A 22,460-nucleotide genomic window follows, 5' to 3' on the forward strand; every position below is an offset into this window, starting at 1 on the left:
ATCTCCTGACCTCGTGATCCACCCGCCTCGGCCTCCCAAAGTGCTGGGATTACAGGCTTGAGCCACCGCGCCCGGCCAACTTCCTACATTTCGAAGTTCTCATCAAATTCCCATTTGTATCATTTTTTGGCCTTTTGGCTAAGATCAAGTATAATATTCTTATCAGTTTAATATGTGCTATATCAAAAAATTTTATATTAAAAACAATTCCCCTCTGTGCTTCAACTAGAAATCCCTTACACACGAAATGTTCTGTGTGGATTTTTCCTGCAACCAAGAGGAAATTTATTTGAGCATATGCAAAATTTGAGCGACTTCAATCATGAGTTTCTAAAAAATAGCAAACAGAACAGAAACTAGGAGATACAGGTGTAGCAACACAATGGTAGAGTTTTGCAGTATAGTTGTGGTAGAAACAAAGAAAGCGCAGGCAAAGTTAGAACTGTTAGGGATTAGGAAACTAAAGAGTGTGTGAGGACCTGGTGACTTTTTTTTCTTTTCTTTGTTTTACTGTGACAGTGAGGAAAATGAAAGAGCAAATGTATACTGGGATGTAGATGGTGGTTTCCTAAGCTTGTTCATGGGTCAAATAGCTGATTTCTTTTCATACCCTAGCTTCCCTAGACTACAGCTCAGGCCCCAACTAAGCGTGTTAAGTGATAGGCTTTTGGAGTTATTTGAAAATAACGTTAGCCAATGTGGTCCTCTGACTAGAAACCTCAGCATCACTTGAGAGCTTGCTAGAAATATAAGAAGAAAAATACCTTAGGCCCCACCCTGGACCCAGTGAGTCAGTGTCTCTGGGACCCAGCAATCTGCAGCTTAACAAGCTTTTCCAGATGGCTGTTATTTACGTGTGCCCAAATCAGAGAAGCACTAGTCCAGACCATCAGTTCTCTGCCTCAGTGTTTCTGATGGTGGTAGAGATACCAGCCAGCACACTTTGGAAGTATCTCAGTCTGTTGCCTGCCTGATATGCATTAGCAGCTGTAGTGAACCTCTCTTACTCATGGGAATAACAGAGATGAACAAGAATAAGCAATTTGTTTTGATGTGGAAAAATTGAAAATGCTAGTCTTAAATCCCAAAATTAAATTAACAAATGCTAAGCGTCTATTGTATCACTATTTCTCTAGACCAGAATTTCTCAACCTCAGCATTACTGACATTTTTTGGGCCAGATCATTGTCATGAGAGGGTAGTGAGCAGTTGTATTAATTGCAGGATGTTAGCAAAATTCCTGGCCTCTATCTACTAGGTGTAAGTAACACACACACACACACACACACACACACACACACACAGATCATTGTCATGAGAGGGTAGTGAGCAGTTATATTAATTGCAGGATGTTAGCAAAATTTCTGGCCTCTGTCTACTAGATGTAAGTAACACACACACACACACACACACACACACACACACACACACCCCAGTTGGGAAAACCTAAATGCCTCCGGACATTGCCAAATATCCCCAAGGTAGGTAATTGGGGAGAAGAGGGAAAATTGCCTCTGCTGCTCTAGACGTAGTTTATATTGATAAAATTCTGTTTCTGAAGCAAAAATGGATCTTTTAAATTTATTGTTAGATGGATACATTTAGTTCGACTTCTACGACTTATTATTCTGATAAGAATTTTTCATCTGATTCATCAAAAAAGACAACTTGAGAAGCTGATGAGAAGGCTGGTAAGTGGCAAAACATGCTTATGATTCAGAAAAACTATTTTGTGTTTTGGGACCCATTGGCAAGGGTTGATATCTATGCTGTATAATGTTTTTATTTTTATGTTGATGAATGTTTCACAAACTAACGATGATTTTAAACTCTCAGGTTTCAGAAAACAAAAGGCGATACACAAGGGATGGATTTGACCTAGACCTCACTTATGTTACAGGTTTGTGACACTTAACTGTTGATTTACTTGTATTACTTCACTTTTTCTTATAATTGTATATTTTTTGCCTCATCTAAGACACATTCATTCAAAATATTCTTTATTCATGAGGATATATGCCACTGTGATAGTGTGACACATTTGTGGTTTAGCCTTGGCAATGGAAGATCTGCATGTCTTCTCAATTCAGTACTACTTGGTTGCAGCATAGGAACTTGAATGGATTTTCAGCTGACTCCATTTCAGTTTCAATTTATTAAGCTCTAGTAGTTATTCTGAGTCTTAAGGATCCCAGAGAGACCTCTTCTCATCCTAGAACCCCAGAGAATGAGGTCAGTGCTTTGTAGATCTCAGGTTTTCTGAGTCAGAGGGCTGCAAAGCACCTTGGGAGTTCCCACCATCACTGGTGCCCAGAACTCTTGGATTTTCTCTGGTATTTAAGATAAGAAATAAATTCTAAGAACAGGGAGAGCTCCATACTGAGGCCAACATAAGTACATGGCATACAGTTAGTACTAGTGGAGTCTTAAGAACGCCATGCCAGTTTAATGGTCATTATGTTGGATCATTTAATATGTTATTTGATTATCCTGAGTATTAGCTCTTTTCTGTCAACCTCAATCTTAAAAGTTTTTTTTTTCCTGTGAAAATGGAGTCTGATCATGTATAAATTAATTTTTTGTATGTCATAAGAAATCTATAATAATGTTTTTAATAGTGATGGTTTTGATTTTCAGAACGTATTATCGCTATGTCATTTCCATCTTCTGGAAGGCAGTCTTTCTATAGAAATCCAATTGAGGTAAGGGTCTTTATCTGACAAATGCTCATTTATCAGTGAATGCAGACTATGTAGTCACAAGTTTAATACTGACCCAGATATGGCAGTGTTCTTTTAAAAATGTACTCTTTAAAGTAAAAAAAATCATAATGAACTGATACCAGTTACAATTGTGCCAGTGGTTACAAACCACCCCAAAACTTACTGGCTTATAACAGCAACTATTTATTTGGCCCATGACACTATGGTTTGTGAATTTGGGATGGGCTTAACTGTCCAATTCAGGTGCCTGCAGAAAGGATTTCTTGTCTCAACTAAGCTCATTCAGCTGTCGGTGGGCAGCTACTGGGTCATCTGAGGACTGACTAGTCTAAAATGACTTGGGTACCCTCAACTGACAGAGCCACCGCATGCTACACGCACCCCCCAAGGCCCAAGGCCCGTCCCATCTGGCACCCACTGCTGCCAACAGCCCCACCCCCTTCACCAGCAGAGCCACCATATGCTGCATGCACTTCTAAGGCACTGAGGACTGGCCTGCCTGGTGCCCAACCTGCTGGTGGCAATACCCCACAACTAGCAAAGCCACTGCACCTAGCATGCATATGCCTAGGGCCTGAGAACTCATCTGAATGATGGCTCACAGACCAAAAAAACCATACCACTGTCTCCACACTCACCATCAGGCCACTGAGGCACTCACAGACACCACTGAATGCTGATTACAGCCAAAAAAGTAACATGAAGACTATAATACTGCACCCACCCAGAACCAAAGTCAAAGCACCCGACTCAATGAACACTATAGGGGGCAACTATTGGAAGAAGTATTTCTCTATGAAAGCTCCGTAACATTGGAAGAGGCAACTGTTCCCCCAGATGTGCAAAAATCAATTTAGGGCCCCAAGAAACATAAAAAGCAAGGAAAATTACACCTCCAAAGAAACACAATAATTTCCTATTAGCAGACCCTAAATTTTAAGAGTATATCAAATGGCTAAGAAGGAATTCAAAATAATGATCTTAAGGAAACTCTGTGAGATGCAGAGAATATAGATAAACAAATCAATGAAATTAGAAAAACAATTTATGATCTTATGAGAAATTCAACAGGGATATATATGTCATTAAAAACCAACAGAGATCTTGGAACTGAAGAATTTAAGGAATAAAATAATAATACCATCAAGAGTCCAGGTGCAGTGGTTCACATCTGTTATCCCAGCACTTCGGGAGGCCAAGGCAGTGGATCACTTGAGGCTAGGAGTTCAGGACAAGCCTGATTAACATGGTGAAATCCTGTCTCTAAAAAATACAAAAATTAGTTGGGCTTGGTGGCACATGCCTGCAATCTACTTGGGAGGTTGAGACATGAGAATTGCTTGAACCCAGGAGGTAGAGGTCGCAGTGAGCCAAGATTGTACCACTGCACTCCAGTCTGGGTGGCAGAGCGAGACCCTGTCTAAAAAAAAAAAAAAAAAATTCAAGATGAGCATGGCCAACGTGTCTCCATTTCCACTAATGATACAACAAAATTAGCTGGGTGTGGTGGCATGAACCTGTACTTCGGTTACTTGGGAGGCTGAATCACAAGAATTGCTTAAACCTAGGAGGTGGAGGTTGCAGTGGGCCAAGATCACACCATTGCACTACAGCCTGGGTGACAGAGCGAGACTGTATCAAAAAACAAAACAAAACAAAACAAAACAAAAAAATGGAAATATTAAAAACAGCAAGAAAAAAGCATCAAGTCACATATAAGGGAATCTCCATTTGATTAACAGTGGATTTCCCAGTGGAAACTTTACAGGTCAGTAGACAATGAGATGGGATGATATATTCAAAGTACTGAAGGACAAAAAAACAAAACTGTCAACCAAGAATACTATACCCAGCAGAGCTATCCCCTAGAAATGAGGGAGAAATAAAGTATTTCCTAGACAAGCAAAAACTGAAGGAATTCATTGCCATGAAACTGGCCTTATAAGTACTGCTTAAGGTGGTTCTACATCTGGAAGCAAGAGGATGATTACCATTGTGAAAACACACAAAAGTATAAAACTCACTGGTAGCACGTGAGAAAGAGAAAGGAATCAAACTTTATCACTACAGAAAATGACCAAACCACAAAGATTTAAAAAAAAAAGGGGGGGGAAGAAAAGAACAAAGGATGTACAAAACAACCAGAAAAAAATGAACAAAATGACAGAATAAAGCCTCATCTATTAATAGTAACCTTGAATGTAATATAAACAGATCAAATTCCCAATTAAAAGATATAGAGTTGGCTGCCAAGATTTAAAAAAAAAAGACCCAACTGTATACTGCCTACAATAAACTAACTTTACCTGTAAAGGTTCACACAGACTGAAAGTGAAGGGATAGAGGAAAATATTTCAGGCAAACAGAAACCAAAAGCGAGCAGAGGTAGCCATACTTATCAGATAAAACAGACTTTAAGTCAAACTGTATGAAGAGACAAAGAAGGTCATTTTATAATAAAGGGATCAACTTAGCAATAAGATATAATAATTATAAATATGTATGTACCCAACACTAGAGTATTCAGATAAACAAGGCAAATATTATTAGATCTAAAGGGAAAGATAGACTTCAATGCAGTAACAGTTGGGGTCTTTAACATCCCACTCTTACCACGGGACAGATCATCCAGACAGAAAATCAACAAAGAAATATCAGATTTAAGCTTACAGATAGGAATAAGTTCTGGTGTTCTATAGTGCTATAGGGTGACTACAGTTAACAATAATTTATTGTATATTTTTAAATAGAGAGGATGTTGAGTGTTCCTAACACAAAGAATGATAAATATTTGAGGTGATAGATATGCTAATTACCCTGATTTGATCATTACACATTGTATACAGGTACTGGGATATCCCTCTCTACCTTATAAATATGAGCAAGTATTATGTGTCAATTAAAAATATTTTTAAAGAATGAAGGAAACCGATTTTTTAAATGAAAGAAAAGAAAATAACCTGACTTGGCTGAATGGCCCGGTGTGGTCTCTCGTTCTCCAGTAGGCTGCTTCAGGCCTGTTCACATGATGGCAGAGGCAAGAGTCCCTGAAGCGGCAACAAAGCATTGCAAATCCTCTTAAGGCCCAGGCTCAAAATTGTATATTACTTCCACCCTATTTTATTGGACAATGCAAATTACACTACCAGTCTGGATTCAAGGAGTAGAAAATAAGCTCGAATTCTTTTTTTTTTTTTTTTTTTTTTTTTTGAGACGGAGTCTTGCTCTGTCGCCCAGGCTGGAGTGCAGTGGCCAGATCTCCGCTCACTGCAAGCTCCGCCTGCCGGGTTCGCGCAATTCTCCTGCCTCAGCCTCCCGAGTAGCTGGGACTACAGGCGCCTGCCACCTCGCCCGGCTAGTTTTTTTGTATTTTTAGTAGAGACGGGGTTTCACCGTGTTAGCCAGGATGGTCTCGATCTCCTGACCTCGTGATCCGCCCGTCTCGGCCTCCCAAAGTGCTGGGATTACAGGCTTGAGCCACCGCGCCCGGCTAGCTCGAATTCTTGATGGAAGGAATTACAAAGAATCATGGCCGTTTTTGATAGTCTACCATAGGGAAGAAAGATGGGGATGCTATAACAAAATGTGTATTCTTAGGTTGAGATCCTAAATTATAGTGAGGGCATACTGCTTTAGGCTCTGTGAATGACTAAATTAATTTCAAACCTATAATGCTGTTTACTGTGAAATATGCCAGCTGAAAGGATCATTGTTTAATTTTATGTAATTTACAATACTTATTATACCTCAATAAAAGTATAATTATTGAGGGCTGGCATCAGTTGCTGAGAGGTGGAAGGAGTAGCTCTCTGCAGTGCGTTAGCTCAGTTCCGAACAGGACAGTACCTCTCTGCAGTGCGTTAGCTCAGTTCCAAACAGGACAGTACCTCTCTGCAGTGCGTTAGCTCAGTTCCGAACAGGACAGTACCTCTCCTCAGTGTGTTAGCTCAGTTCTGAACAGGACAATACCTCTCTGCAGTGTTAGCTCAGTTCCGAACAGCACAGTACCTCTCTGCAGTGTGTTAGCTCAGTTCCAAACAGGACAGGGCTGCAAGTTCAGCTGCTTCCTAGAAAATGTCCTGGATCCCCGGCCTGAGTCATCATCCCATGACTGGAGAATGTGGACAGATTATTTTATCGAGAAACTGGTGATAAACGAGGGACTATAGGAATTAAGAACTGGGTTGAAAAAGAAATGTTTAGAGTGATGCAAGATGGCCAATTAGAAGCAGCTGCAGTCTGCAGCACTCACAAAGAGGAATGAAAAGGGGCGAGGGAATTCAGCACCTTCAACTGAGATATCCAGGTTCTCACGTTGGGACTGACTAGATGAACAGGTCAACCAATGGAGAATGAAGAAAAGTGGGGAGAGGGTGCGATGCCTCAGCCAGGGGTGGCATGGAGCCTAAGGAACCCCCACTCCCAGCCAAGGGAGGCAGTGAGGGATTGTGCAATCCTGCCCAGGAAACTGTGCTTCTGCCATGGATCTTTGCAAGCCATGGATCAGGAGATTCCCCCTGTGAGCCCATGCCACCAGGGCCTTGGGTCTGATTCACAGAGCTGTATGGAGTCGGGCACATCAGCTGCTCAGGCACACACAGAAACCCAGGAGTTTTATACACTCTAGCACCTGGGATCTTCAACACAGTGGGAAATCTGTCCATATGTATCTCTGGGAAGGGGCCTGAATCCAGGGAAGCAGGCAGCATCATTCTGCAGGCCCCATTTCCATGGCACCTCACAAGTTAAGATCCACTGGCTTGGAATCCTAGCCTGCCAACAGCAGTGGGCTGGAATCCACCTCAGATGGGTCTGAGTTCCCAGGGAGGTGGGGAGAGCCAGCCGGCATCACTGTGGTTCATAGACTCAGCCACTCCAGCCTGCCAGCTATGGAGAATATAGTCTGGACAAGGAAGAGTTCCCCACAACACAGCACAGCTGGCTTGCCAGATCGTGACCAGACTGCTTCTTTAAGCAGGACTCCAATCCATTCCCCTTCACTGGGCAGGAATCCCTGTGGGGGCTTTAACCCCTCCAGCAATGGTTCTATGGACAGAGCTTTGATCTCTCCCTGAAATGGAGCTCCTGGCCGGAGGGGCAGCTGCCATCTCTGCAGTTTGGCCAACTCAGCCACTGCAGCCTGCTGGCTTTGGAGAATACAGGTGGTCTGGAGGAGGAAGTATCCCCCACAATGCAGCACACCTGCTCTACCCCAAAGCAGCCAGACTGCTTCTTTGGAGGGGTCCCTGATCACATACCTCCTGACTGGGTGAGAACGCGCAACAGAGGTCTCCAGCCACCTCCTGCAGGTATGTGCGGGCTGGCTACAGGTCAGTATCCCCCTGGGATGGAGCTTCCAAAAGAAGGAGCTGGCTGCCATCTTTGCTGTTTCACAGCCTTCACTGGTAATACCTCGTTCACAGTCAATGAGGAACTTAAATTTACAAGATAAAAACAACCCCTTTAAAAAGTGGGCAAAGGATCTGAACAGACACTTCCCAAAAGAGACATGCATACAGTCAACAAAAATATGAAAAAAGAGCTCAACATCACTGATCATTAAAGAAATGCAAACCAAACCACAATGAGATACCATCTCATGCCAGTCAGAATGGCTATTATTAAAAAGCCAAAAAACAACAGATGCTGGGAAGGTTGCGGAGAAAAACGAATGCTTTTACACTGTTGGGTGTGTAAATTAGTTCAACCCATGTGGAAGACAGTGTGGCAATTCCTCAAAGACCTAGAGGCAGAAATACCATCTGACCCAGCAATCCCATTATGGGGTATATACCCAAAGGAATATAAATCACTGTCTTATAAAGATACATGCATGCACACGTATGTTCACTGCAGCAGTATTCACAACAGCAAAGACATGGAATCAACCTAAATGCCAGTCAATGATAGATTGGATAAAGAAAATGTGGTACGTAGAGTGGGACGTCCGGCTTCCGAGCGGGAACCTTTGTAGCGCCAGTGACGAAAGAGGGAATTAAATATGGGTGATGTTGAGAAAGGCAAGAAGATTTGTGTTCAGAAGTGTGCCCAGTGCCACACCGTGGAAACGGGAGGCAAGCACAAGACTGGGCCTAATCTCCATGGTCTCTTCGGGTGAAAGACAGGTCAGGCCATTGGATTCTCTTACGTAGACACCAGTAAGAACAAAGGCATCACCTGGGGAAATGATACACTGAGGGAGTATTTGGAGAATCCCAGGAAGTACGTTCCTGGAACAAAAATTATCTTTGCCGGCATTAAGAAGAAGGCAGAAAGGGCAGACTTGTTAGCTTATCTCAAAAAAGCTAAAAGTGAGTAATAATTGGCCACTGCCTTATATTACAAAACAGAAATGTCTCATGACTTTTTTTATGTGTACCGTAATTTAGTAGATCTCATACAGCCGAATTCAGATTATGAATGACTATCAGAATATTTTGTTGGGCAGTCCTGATTTAAAACTAAGACCGGCTTGTGGTTAAATGAGTAAGTCTGGTTTTTGAATATTAATAGTAATTCCAATTCAGTCAATGCTATCACTGCTTACCCCTTCTAAAGATATGATTAGACTTTGTTAATAATGTTCAACTTTTCACAAAGATGGTGAGTTCCATCTTAAAACTTATTGGAGATTGGTTTTATGTTTAGATTTATATTTAGATTTATATGACTGGTTATGTGAATATATTTAAATACTGGGGAAATTCCTTCACTGTCTCAGAACCAAGCAAAATTCACCTGTATTTTGTGTTTATTTGCCTCTTATAGGCAAGGGTTGAGGATAAGGTAGCAATGTCTATTTGTGTTTTTGGCCTTAACTATGCCAATCTAATTAGAATTATCTGTATTTAAGGTGGTTCCTTTTACTGATTCAAAGGCGTTTTGTGTGGTTTCTGTGTAATATCAAATAAAGAGTATTTAACACTGAAAAAACAACAACAAAAAGAAAATGTAGTACATAAACACCATGGAAAACTGTGCAGCTGTAAAAAGGAACAAGATTACATCCTTTGCAGGGACATGGATGTAGCTGGAAGCTGTTATCCTCAGCAAACTAACACAGGAACAGAAAACCAAACACTGCATGTTCTCACTTATATGTGGGAGCTGACAATGAGAACACATGGGCACATGGTGAGGAATAACACACACTGGGGCCTGTCGGGAGGGAGGGGATGGGGGAAGGAGAGCATCAGGAAGAATAGCTAATGGATGCTGGGCTTAATACCTAGAGATGGGATGATCTGTGCAGCAAACCACCATGGCACACATTTACCTATGTAACAAACCTGCACATCCTGCGCACGTACCCCTGAACCTAAAATAAAAGTTGAAGTAAAAAAGATATATAAAATTATCTGTATATACATATGCCCTGATATAAGTATGCATTATATATGCATGCATATATAACCACATTTTTATTGAGGTATAAAACATGGTAGGTTGCACTAATCAAGTTACATCTTGATGATATTATACGTAAGTATATATGCATGTAACCAACACCTCTATCAATATTTTGGTCTATGACTGACCTCCAATTAATTGTTGTAAAGATATAAAGTATCAAGGTTCACGTTTCTCACATAGCTATCAATTCCTCCTGTACCATTTATTGTAAAAAGCATAATTTCCCCCAATGAATTGAAGAGGTGCATTTATTGCAAATAAAGTGCACATATATGTATAGATCTGTTTCTGGGCTTTTTGTCCTTTCATTATGACTGTCTATACTTAAGTCCAGACCACAGTTTTAATTATTACGGCTTTATAGTGACTCTTGAAAACTTGTGTATAAGTCCTCCAACTTTGTACTTCTTTGTTTAAAAACTATTTTGGCTCTCCTAGATTTTTTGAATTTCCATATAAATTTTAGAATCATCTTAGCAATTTACATACACACACCTCCACCCAAACCCACACACACACACACACCCACACCCTGTTAGTATTTTGACTTGGGCATTGACTACATAGCTTAATTTGGAGAGAATTGACATCTAAAAATATTGAGATTTCCAACTCATGAACATAATACATCTCTCTACTGATGTCTTCTTTGATTTCTTTTAGCAGTGTTTGTAGTGTACAGGTTTTACACATCTTTTGTTAGTTTTATTTCTACGTAGTTGATAAGTTTTTATGCTATTTTAAATGATATTTGAAGATCTCTAAATATTTGCTCTTGGTATATAGGAACATAACTAATTTTTGCATATTGACTTTTGTTTATTTGTTTGTCTTAAGATGGGGCCTTGCTCTGTCACCACAGGCTGGAGTGCAGTGGCACCTGGGCTCAAGCAATTCTCCCACCTCAGTCTCCCACATAGCTGGGACTATAAGCAGGCATCACCACACTTGGCTAATTTTTTTAAATTAATTTTTGTAGAGAAGGAGTCTCTCTGGTCTCATTGACCCAGGCTGGTCTTGAATTCCTGGATTCAAGCAATCCTCCCACCTCAGCCTCCCAAAGTTCTGGGATTACAGGTGTGAGCCACCACACCTGGCCCTGGATGTTGACTTTACATCTAGCATCCTTCGTAAATTCATACATTCATTTTAATAATGAATGTGTAGATCCCCTGGGGTTTTTTAAATGTATACAATCATATAAAGTTACTACTTTCTTCCCACTTTTTATACTTTTTTTTTCTTTATCGAATTATCTAGGACTTTCACTGTAATATTGAATAGAAATGGTAAGAGGAGGCAGCCTTGCCCTGTTCCCAAACTCGCGTGGAATGAATTTCATGCTTTACTATTTGAAATGGTGTTTGCTATAGGCTTTTGTAGTCATTCTTTGCTAGATTAAGACAGTCCATTTATTTCTAGTTTGCTAAAAGTTTTGAATCATGAATTGGTATTGAATATATCAGATATTTTTTCTGCATCTATCAAGATAATCAAAATGTTTTTCTGTTAGTCCATTAATGAGATTTTCAAATGTTAAACCAGCCTTTTTTATTTTTGGAATAAATTCCTTTTGGTCTTAATGTATTATCCTTTTTGTATAACACTAGATTCTATTTGCTAATATTTTATGTAGAACTTTTCATCTGTGTTCATGAGTGATATGTGGTTTTCTTTCCTTGAAATGTCTTTATCAGCTGGTCTACAATTACCTTAGCTTAGGTGTCTTGGATAACTCCTATCTGCTCAACTCATCTTCATCCTCCATCAGGATGAATATGATGGATATGTTTCAAGGTAATAGCAAAAGGAAAGAGCTAGAGTGGAATCTTGCAAGTGCTTTTGCAAGCCTCTCCTTTGTGGCATCCCAGTGGCCAAATCAACTCATATAATGGAACACAAAATTAGAGTGAAAGGATACTATGAGGTGAAACGTGAGGGCTTGGATTCAGGAAAAGTTGAAGAATTGAGACCATTGATGAAATGATTCTACCTTATTCTCAGGCAGGGAAGCATTTTTATACATGCAGATAGTTCACAAGAAATAACTAATATATAGTCATAGACTCAAGACTTCAGCAATTGTATAAAAATACATTTGTAAATACCTGAAGAGCTTGAAGAGAAGGGTCTGAACCACATCTCACCTAGGTTATGCTATTCACAGCTAAGACATGACTCTGCCACTCCCTTGGCCAATTTTGAAAATTGTTTCAAACTATTTATTTGAGGTGGAATTACCTTTTGTCACTCCTAATGGGCACAGTCATGGAGTAATGTGACCAGGGTCCACTGGATGGGTCATGGCACTTGAGGGCAGCCATCCCAAAATTTCCAAATTCCGTCTTTATGGGTAAAACATCTCTTGATTGCTAATATTGTTTTTAAAGCAGGTTAAGCTAATAACTGTGAGTTAATTTGTTGTTTTTTTTTTTTTTTTGAGACGGAGTCTCGCTCTGTCACCCAGGCTGGAGTGCAGTGGCCGGATCTCAGCTCACTGCAAGCTCCGCCTCCCGGGTTCACGCCATTCTCCTGCCTCAGCCTCCCGAGTAGCTGGGACTACAGGCGCCCGCCGCCACGCCCGGCTAAGTTTTTGTGTTTTTAGTAGAGACGGGGTTTCACCGTGTTAGCCAGGATGGTCTCGATCTCCTGACCTCGTGATCCGCCCGTCTCGGCCTCCCAAAGTGCTGGGATTACAGGCTTGAGCCACCGCGCCCGGCCAACTGTGAGTTAATTATAGCATGTCTATATTGAGCCAATTTTCTTTCAGTAGATTTGGTGGTGACTAATATAAATTTGGCAACACTTAATATTAGCTGGGGTGATTTTAAAAAGCCAAAACCTTCTAGAATGTAAAGCAAAACAAAGACATTCCTATTTCCCTCTGGGGTGATCTCTAGGCTCTTGGTTTCTATCAGTTATTAAACTGTTATCTCCTTGGGGCATTGACAAAGTACTAATGAGTCATTGATTCCTTTACCTTTTTTTTTTTTTTTTTGAGATGGAGTCTCGCTGTGTTGCCCAGGCTGGAGTGCAGTGGTGTGATCTCGGCTCACTTCCAGCTCCGCCTCCCGGGTTCACACCATTCTCCTGCCTCAGCCTCCAGAGTAGCTGGGACTACAGGCGCCTGCCACCTCACCTGGCTAGTTTTTTGTATGTTTTAGTAGAGACAGGTTTCACCATGTTAGCCAGGATGGTCTCGATCTCCTGACCTCGTGATCCGCCCATCTTGGCCTCCCAAAGTGCTGGGATTACGGGCTTGAGCCACCGCACCCGGCCCCTTTACCATTTTTAATCAGAGTGTCCAAAAAGGAGGTAATCATGTGTTTTAATAAATTCCACAAATCATAAACCACCCGAAAAGCAAATCTACCATCCGTATTAATATTTAGTCTTTCATCTTTGCCAGAGTGCAGCCCCAAATCTAAGTTACTAGTTCAGCTGCCTGGGCAGGCTGGGAATCGGGCCATGGAGCCCTCAGTGATTGCATGTTCAGTGATAACAGCATGTCCTACACTGCGAGTGTCTCTGTCATATTTGAGAACCATCTACAAAGTGCATTGAATCAAGGTTGACTAAAAGGGAGAAGATTCAAATCCAGGCATACTTAACTCCTGAGAGGATGCTGAACAGTCATGTGATTCCCCTTTATTCCTAAAAGGGAATAAAGTTGCAGGGTTACATTTTGAATAACAGCGAATATGCAAAGCAGACATTACAGTTTCGTAAGTGGTAAATTGACTAGTGGGGAAATGTCAGATGCTGCCTTGAAGTAGCAAAAACTGTAGAGATGCAGGACCCTAGAGTTAGTGGAGAGCACTGTGGTGGAAGCATCAACACGTTTGGCCACTGCTGCCACCTCATGCAAGTACAGAAGTATGCCTTTGCCTCCAAATCAAGGAACGTACTAAGATAGGCAGAGAGAAGAGTTGGTAGATTTAGGAAAACCCGAAGGTGGAGGTTGTTGTAAGAAGGCTTTCAAAGAGGAGACAGCATTTTCTACTTTTGCATCACAAGGAAGAGTTTCAGAAATTATAAACTTAGTAAGCCCATGCAAAGGCTGAGCTATTGAGAAAAATCAGATATACAGTTATCTACCTTCCTACAATTTTCTTAGCCATCTTTTAATTTCTGTTCCTGGTAGAATTGAATGCACTTAATTCTGGCTGAAAATAGAAACTGTCCATCTGGTGACAGATTGTGACCAGAAAAATGTAGATTCTTGGCAGAGTTGAAATTTTTTTCTAGATTCTTTATGTCCTTTTTCACCTAATTTGGATAAGAGGTATTTAGAGTCTTCAGTAAACTACTTAGATCAGAAAATGCAGCAGTAAATCATCTAAATATTGAGTCTATATATATATATATGATTTAGACATTGAGACAACTAGGAAGTGGATTCGGAAAAATCCCTAAAGCTTAACCATCCAGGTATATTTGTTTTCCCATGAAAAAGCAAATATTGACTGTTTTTCTATATGTGTATACTAAGGAAGGCTGCACATAAATTACCAGTGTGAGATACTTACTTGTTGAGAGAATGAAGGACAGGGACAGGTGTGGTGGCTCACACCTGTAATCCCAGCACTTTGGGAGGCCGAGGAGGGTGGATCACCTGAGGTCAGGAGTTCAAAACCAGCCTGGCTGACATGGTGAAACCCCCGTCTCTACTAAAAATACAAAAAATTAGCCAGGCATAGTGGTGGGCGCCTGTAATCCCAGCTATTCAGGAGGCTGAGGCAGGAGAATTGCTTGAACCTGGGAGGCGGAGGTTGCAGTGAGCTGATATTGCACCATTGCACTCCAGCCTGGGCAACAAGAGTGAAACTCCATCTCAAAATAAAATAAAATAAAATAAAGTAAAATGAAATGCAGGACAGGACAGTATTCTAATAGTTGCATGATATTTCATTAGCGCTGTGATTAACCTCTAATGTTGGACATTTGTCACTATAATCAATAATACAGCAACAGACATCTTTGCGCATAGGCTTTTTCTGTATAAAGTGCTAGGAGTAAAATTACCTAGCTAAGAGTATGAATATTTTTAGGGTTCTTAATATATCTTACCAAATCCAAGAGCAATTGTATTCTTGTATCAATAATAAATCAAAGTTTTGAATTTCATGCCTTATTTTGCCAGCATTGGATTTTCTCATTAAAAGATAAAGGGTTGGCCGGGCACGGTGGCTCAAGCCTGTAATCCCAGCGCTTTGGGAGGCTGAGACGGGCGGATCACGAGGTCAGGAGATCAAGACCATCCTGGCTAACACAGTGAAACCCCGTCTCTACTAAAAAATACAAAAAAAAAAAGAAAAAAAATACTAGCTGGGTGAGGTGGCGACGCCTGTAGTCCCAGCTACTCGCGAGGCTGAGGCAGGAGAATGGTGTGAACCCGGGAGGCGGAGCTTGCAGTGAGCTGAGATCCGGCCAATGCACTCTAGCCTGGGCGACAGAGTGAGACTCCATCTCAAAAAAAAAAAAAAAGAGAGAGAAAGGGTTAATTTCATGGGTGCAAATGGCATGTCATTGTTTTGACTTCTTTGTTGGTGACACTGAATATTTATGTAGGCTGTTAATCAGTTGGATTTTCTCATTTATGGATTGTTTATGTCCTTGGCCCATTTATCTATAAGGTGAGTGAGTAATATTTAAGTTGTTGTTAATGAACTATTAATTTATCATACTAGGCATAGTCCCCAGTCAATTTTTCTGAAAAATCGTTTCCCCTGTTATTCATTATAGCATTTTTAAGCAGAAATTTCAGATTTTTATGAAGTCAAACCTAAGCCTATTGATCTTCCACTGATTCAACACTTTCAGTTCTTCCTCATCCAAAGAACTGATTAAAATTTGCTTAAATTTCTCATAGATATTTGTAGCTTTTATATGTGATTTCTAAACCCGTATGGATTTTATGTAAGAAATTCCATGAATTCTGAAGTATATAAAACTGTTCATCCTTGCCTCCCCCAATGTGCAGATTCAGAGTGCTCATCTTTTTGACTTACTATTTCTTCCTAACAGAGATAGCCAGTTGAATAAATGGATGACTTTAGTACCTTAATTTTATTTTTCTCAATATTAAGCCAGTAAATGCTGCTCTGAGGGTAGCATACTAATCAGTTTTAAAATTTTGTGTCATTTTTGTTGTTGCACAGAGATACAGACATATGTGTGTGTATGTTTCAGAAATATATTTACTGAAAGTTGGATTCATATAGTGGTATTAACTGTATTTTAAATAGTAACTACTATTTGTTTTTCATTTTAAAGGTTACACATATGTATACATTATATATACACACACTTATAGGTACACATATATCTTCATTAAAAAAAATAGAACAGATGAGCCAAAAAAGTCTCCATATTGTTACCAATTATTTAAAATTTGATATGTTTATCTTTTTCTATCACGCATACACACAATCATACTATATACTTTTCACATTTGTTTGTTTACATAGTGCTTAGGTAGACTGTAATATGCAGATCTTTCTCTATAGATGTATCTATTCAGAATTAAATTTAAATAAGAACCAATATGAATTAGATTTAAACAAGAACCTCATTAATTGTGAATTAATGATTTAGAACAAATTACTTAAAGTTAGTTCCCCAGCTAATTTCCTTATCTGATAGCTTTAAACAGTGTGTATTTACAATAGAGACTCATCTGAGTGGCCAAACACACTTTGTGGACTGTTTGAAAAATCGCAGTGGATTAGAACTTGAAATTTGCATACCCTCGTATTCCCTGAATCTCGCCTAGAAGATGCGAGTGAGAGACAAATTAATGAAAGTAATAACCATTGTAGGTTCCCCCTAGGAAATAGCTTATGTTGGTGCCATGTAAATATGTAAGCTATGTGTTTGTCTTTTTTAGGAAGTCGTGCGGTTTCTAGATAAGAAACATCCAAATCACTATCGAGTCTATAATCTATGCAGTATGTACATTACTCTATATTTGCTACTATAGATAGAAAACAGATTACTGTATGTAAGAAGATGATTTTGTGTTTTTATTGCATTTAATCATAAGTATTTGGTGGTGGCAAGGAATGAATTTAAAAAAGCTCCAGGCCGGGCGCGGTGGCTCAAGCCTGTAATCCCAGCACTTTGGGAGGCCGAGGCGGGTGGATCACAAGGTCAGGAGATCGAGACTATCCTGGCTAACATGGTGAAACCCCGTCTCTACTAAAAATACAAAAACCTAGCCGGGCGCGGTAGCGGGCGCCTGTAGTCCCAGCTACTCGGGAGGCTGAGGCGGGAGAATGGCGTGAACCCGGGGGGCGGAGCTTGCAGTGAGCCGAGCTCGCGCCACTGCACTCCAGCCTGGGAGGCACAGTGAGACTCCGTCTCAAAAAAAAAAAAAATAAATAAATAAATAAAAAAGCTCCATCTTGGACTGGCCCCATTTAGTAGAAGGAGTTCGCCCAGCAGCACAAAGCACCCTGTGAAGGAGGCGGCTTTGGCAGGACCTGTGAGGCTGGAGTGGAAGCAAACCATTTTAGGGAAGATCTGTTCTAGCGACATTAGGTTTAGGAAAATCTTTCGTTTTTCCTGCCAGATTGTGTTATGAGGACATAGACGATTTAACAAATGAGTCCTCGGCCCCGTCCGCACTGGGCTGTGATGAGAGCGGGACCCTAGATGGGAGAAAAGGGAACACTCTGGAAAGTAGGCTGTAACCCAGCTTCATACTCTGTCTCTCTTGACTTTTTCCTCCACCTGTATACTCAGTAGACATTTTCAGGGGGCCATCATTTTGGTCAGCTACATTTGTCTCTTGTGTGGTTTCTAACTGCCCTGCAATAATATGATGAATGGTCTGCTAGAAAGTTAAAAATTATACCTATTAAACAGAAATAGTTGAGTTTGGGTTACATGAGATGGATAAACCACTACCATCCTTACGATTTTGAGACCCCGTGTTTGTTTTAGAGCGGCAGGAGCAACTTGGAAAGCTCTTTTTGAAGACAGATAAGGAATTCTAATAAGATATGTTAACTTATTTATAAGTTCATCATTTATTATGTTATTCCCTATAGAGATATGACGTACATATTATTTATTTTAGGTGAAAGAGCTTATGATCCTAAGTACTTCCATAATAGGGTCAGCAGAATCATGATTGATGATCATAATGTCCCCACTCTACAGTAAGTTTTATGCTAAGTTGACTATCAGAAGAGGGCTAAATATGTTGGGTTTGATTTTTTGAAAATACTTTAACTAAAAATCTTAAACTTGAAATTAGTGAGATGGTGGTTTTCACCAAGGAAGTAAATGAGTGGATGGCTCAAGATCCTGCAAACATCGTAGCAATTCACTGTAAAGGAGGCAAAGGTAATAACATTTTCCTTTTTATTTCTCCCTTTCTAAAGACATGTAAATATAGATAAAGTACAAGAACAAGATACACATTGCTATTAATACGTATTAACAATTGTTAGCATTTTTAAATATTAGCTCCAAGACTGAAAGAAGGGGAGGAGAAAGGAAAGAGGAGAGGAGGAAGGGTAGGCGATAGGGAGAGGATAAGGAAGGGAAGAAAGCAGGAAAAAAGAACTAAGGAAAGTTGAGCATATTTTCCCTTGTTTTCCTAGTATTTGGATTTCTTTATTTTTGGTTTGCCAGTTTATATCTCTCAAAATACAAACAGTCTTTAATTTTAGAATGTCAGAGTACTTTTATTTTATTTAAGGCTGATCTTTTTAAATTTTTAAATTAACATAAAAATCTATTTATGGTGTACAATATGATGTTTTGATGTATATTAACATTGTGAAATGGTTAAATCAAGCTAATTGACGTACGCATTACTCCACATATTTTTGTGGAGTAATTTAAAATCTACTCTCTCAGCAATTTTCAAGTATATATCAACTATGGTCACTATGTTGTACAATGAATTTCCTGAACTTATTCTTCCTAATTGAAATTTTTCATCCTTTAATCAACATCTCAGGCTGGGTGCAGTGGCTCACACCTGTAATCCCAGCACTTTAGGAGGCTGAGGCAGGTGGATCACATGGTGAAGCCCTAGCTCTACTAAAAATACAAAACATTAGCTGGGTATAGTGGCATGCATCTGTAATCCCAGCTACTCGGGAGGCTGAGGCAGAAGAATCACTTGAACCCAGAAGGCAGAGGTTGCAGTGAGCCGAGATTGCACCATTGCACTCCAGCCTGGACAACAAGAACAAAATTCCATCTAAAAAATATAATAATAAAGTAAAAACCAATATCTCTATAATTCCCCCAGTTTTGTCCCCCCAGCCCCTGGTAAGCACCATTCTACTCTCTGCTTCTATGAATTTGACTTTTTTAGATTCCACAAATAAGTGAGACGTGCAGTATTTGTCTTTCTATGCCTGGCTTATTTCACTTAGCATAGTGTTCTCCAGTTTCATCCGTATTATCTCAAGTGACAGGATATCCTCTCAGGCTGAAGAGTATGCCTTTATTTGCACATACCACATGTCCTTTATCCATTCCTCCATTGATGACATTTACATGGACTCCATAGCTTGGGTATTAGGAATAATGCTGCAATGAACGCGGGAGTGCAGATTTCATTTCCTTTGGGTATATACCCAGAAGTGGAATCTCCAAATCATATGGTAGTTCTATTCTTGGTTTTTTGAGGAATCTCAGTGCTGTTTTCCAGAATAACTACTAATTTACATTCACACCAACAGTGTACGAGGGGGATCCCTTTTCTCTACATCCTGACCAACTCTTTTGTCTTTTTGTTAATGACCATCCTAACAGGCGTGAGGATATCACTTTGTGTTTAATTTGCTTTTCCCTGATGATTAACGATGTTTAGCATTTCCTCATATACCTCTTGGCCACTTGTGTGTCTTCTTTTGGGAAATACCTTTTCAGGTTCTTTGCCCATTTTCTAGAGAAGTAACTTGTTCTCTTGCTATTGTGTTGTCTGAGTTCCTTTTTAAAAAAAATCTATTAACCTATTATCGAATGTATGCTTTGTAGATATTTTCTCCCATTCTGTAGGTTGTCTCTTTACTCCATAAATGTTTCCTTTGCTGTGCAAAAGCATTTTAGTTTGATACAGTATCATTTGTCTACTTTTTCTTTTGTTGCCTATGCTTTTCAGTCATATCCAAAAATATCTTGTCCCAGACCAATGTCAAGAAGATTTTCACCTATGTTTTCTTCTAGTAGTTTTTCAATTTCAGGTTTCACAATTAAGCATTTACTTTGAGTTGATTTTTGTATATAGGTGAGATAGAGTGTAATTTCATTCTTCCACCAGTGGATATTCAGTTTGCCCAGTATCGTTTATTGAAGAGACTGTCCTTTCCCCATCTTGGACTCTTGGCACCTTTGTTGAACATCAGCTGACTATAAATGCATGGGTTTATTCTGGGCTCTCTGTTCTGTTCCATTGGTCTATATGTCTGTTTTTGTTCCAGTAATATTAAGGTTGTTCTTAAACTTTGTGAGAACCTTTAGATTAAGGGAGCCAACAGAGATGCTATTTCAAAAATTATGCTGGAATTTTTATAGTCTAATGATACAAAGAAGTTGACATTGGTGGGGTTAAAATGGGGGAAAAAGCCCCATTTTGTAAGTCCAACCAATTTAAGTTTAGCTAGATTTTCTCTCATTCAGGTTTAGGCTTTAAATAATCATCTAAGCATATTTCACAATTTTTGACAAACATAAATAATTACATTTTTAGTGGGCTCTAAATCAATTTTTATATCAAATTCCAGGAAAACGTAACACTGTAAACTGACTTACATAATTCAGTAAAATCAAGTTTTAGTCTTATTGGCTGGTTTCAACACATTAGTTAATATACAGGTTCTGTGTTTAGCTCTAGGGATTGGAATATTGTATATAAACTGGCAATTTGCAATACCATAGTTAAATCAAGAATATAGAGGCTGAATCATTTGAAATTGGCAGTTTTTAACCATCTTTTGCTTTAAAAATGGCCATTTCACATTGCCCAACCTAATATGTTATTATTCAAGAAGTTAGCATCAGTTTTCTATTAATGAATGCTAATTCCTTGCTTGAAGGAAAGCACTCATTTCAACTTTGACTTTTTTCTTTTTTGCTGAGAGGGGGTTTACATTATTCTGTGTTCACATAATATTTTGTTGATATTGTTAAAGGCTGTTTAGAGGGCTATTATTCAGCTGGTATGTACCCGAGCGGCCTCTTTTTTTAAGTGTTCATTCATATTAGTCTTGCTGTCTTCTGTGGTTGCTGCCTGCAGGTTACCAATAGTATCATGGTAGTAAACATATTTTATATTGATTTTATAGGAGTTCTTCAAAGAACCTGAATGCCAATTTTTCTTAGTATTGCAATTATATTCTCCCAGCATGTTGCCTTTTAAATTTGATTGTGATTTATTTTGTTGTACAAAAGTTTGTAAATTTTTGTTTTGTTTTGAGACATGGTCTCACTCTGCCACCCAGGCTGGAGTGCAGTGGCACGATCTCAGCTCATTGCAGCTTGAACCTCCTGGGGCTCAAGCGATCCTCCCATCTCAGCCCCTCTGAGTAGGTGGGACTACGGGCAAGCATCACCATGCCTGGCTAATTTTTGTATTTTTGGTAGAGACAGGGTCTCACTATGTTGCCCAGACTGGTCTCAAACTCCTGGACTCAAGTGATCCACCCACCTCAGCTTCCCAAAGTGCTGAGATTACAGGCACGAGCCATTGTGCCTGGAGAGAGGTTTGTAATTTTGAATATAGTAAAATTTGTTCATCTCTGTGTGTGTATGTATTTCATGCTTTTCTGTCACGTTTAAGAAATTCACCCCTATACTGATGTAGTAAAGATTCCACATTTCTTCAAAAATATTCAAGTTCCATTTTTAATATTTAGTTCTTTAATCTTATTGGAAGTTGGGGGAAGTATTTTGTTCATATAGATAGCCAATTGCCCTAACACCATCAATTGCATGCTATTTTGTTCTCCATTAATTTGTAATTCCTCTCAGTAATATACCAAGTTTCTATACATATTCAAAACTGTTTCTAAGTTCTCTCTCCCACACTTTTGTAATTATTGTAGCTTTATAATATAGTTTGATAAAGGCAGAATAGTCTTGCTCTCCTTGGAACTTAATTATTACGTTCAATTTTAAAATCATTTTGTGAACTGCCATAATAAAACACTTTTATGATTTTTGTTGGAACTACATTGAATTTATAGATTAACTTGACAGAACTGACAACTTTGAGATATTGAGTTGTACATGTGAATTATCTTGTTCTTTCTTTAATAATATTTTATACTTTTTTTTATCATGTCTTTCACATCTTTT

General features: G+C 39.5%; 1 protein-coding gene and 2 pseudogenes across 2 annotated transcripts in view; all 3 read left to right on the top strand.

Moving 5' to 3' along the window:
* Positions 1–22,460, top strand: part of TPTE2 (transmembrane phosphoinositide 3-phosphatase and tensin homolog 2) — a 94,383-nt gene that overhangs the window by 45,907 nt on the left and 26,016 nt on the right. For both annotated transcript variants that reach the window (XM_025364344.1, XM_025364343.1), the window contains 6 exons: positions 1,592–1,691; positions 1,837–1,900; positions 2,638–2,702; positions 17,026–17,086; positions 18,220–18,301; positions 18,400–18,488. In XM_025364344.1, coding sequence (XP_025220129.1) covers positions 1,592–1,691; positions 1,837–1,900; positions 2,638–2,702; positions 17,026–17,086; positions 18,220–18,301; positions 18,400–18,488 — 461 coding nt within the window. The remainder of the gene's footprint in view (positions 1–1,591; positions 1,692–1,836; positions 1,901–2,637; positions 2,703–17,025; positions 17,087–18,219; positions 18,302–18,399; positions 18,489–22,460) is intronic.
* On the top strand, positions 119–237 carry LOC112611214 (annotated as a pseudogene).
* LOC112610808 lies at positions 8,725–9,042 on the top strand (annotated as a pseudogene).

This window comes from Theropithecus gelada, chromosome 17 (assembly GCF_003255815.1).
Source record: "Theropithecus gelada isolate Dixy chromosome 17, Tgel_1.0, whole genome shotgun sequence".
NCBI lineage: Eukaryota > Metazoa > Chordata > Mammalia > Primates > Cercopithecidae > Theropithecus > Theropithecus gelada.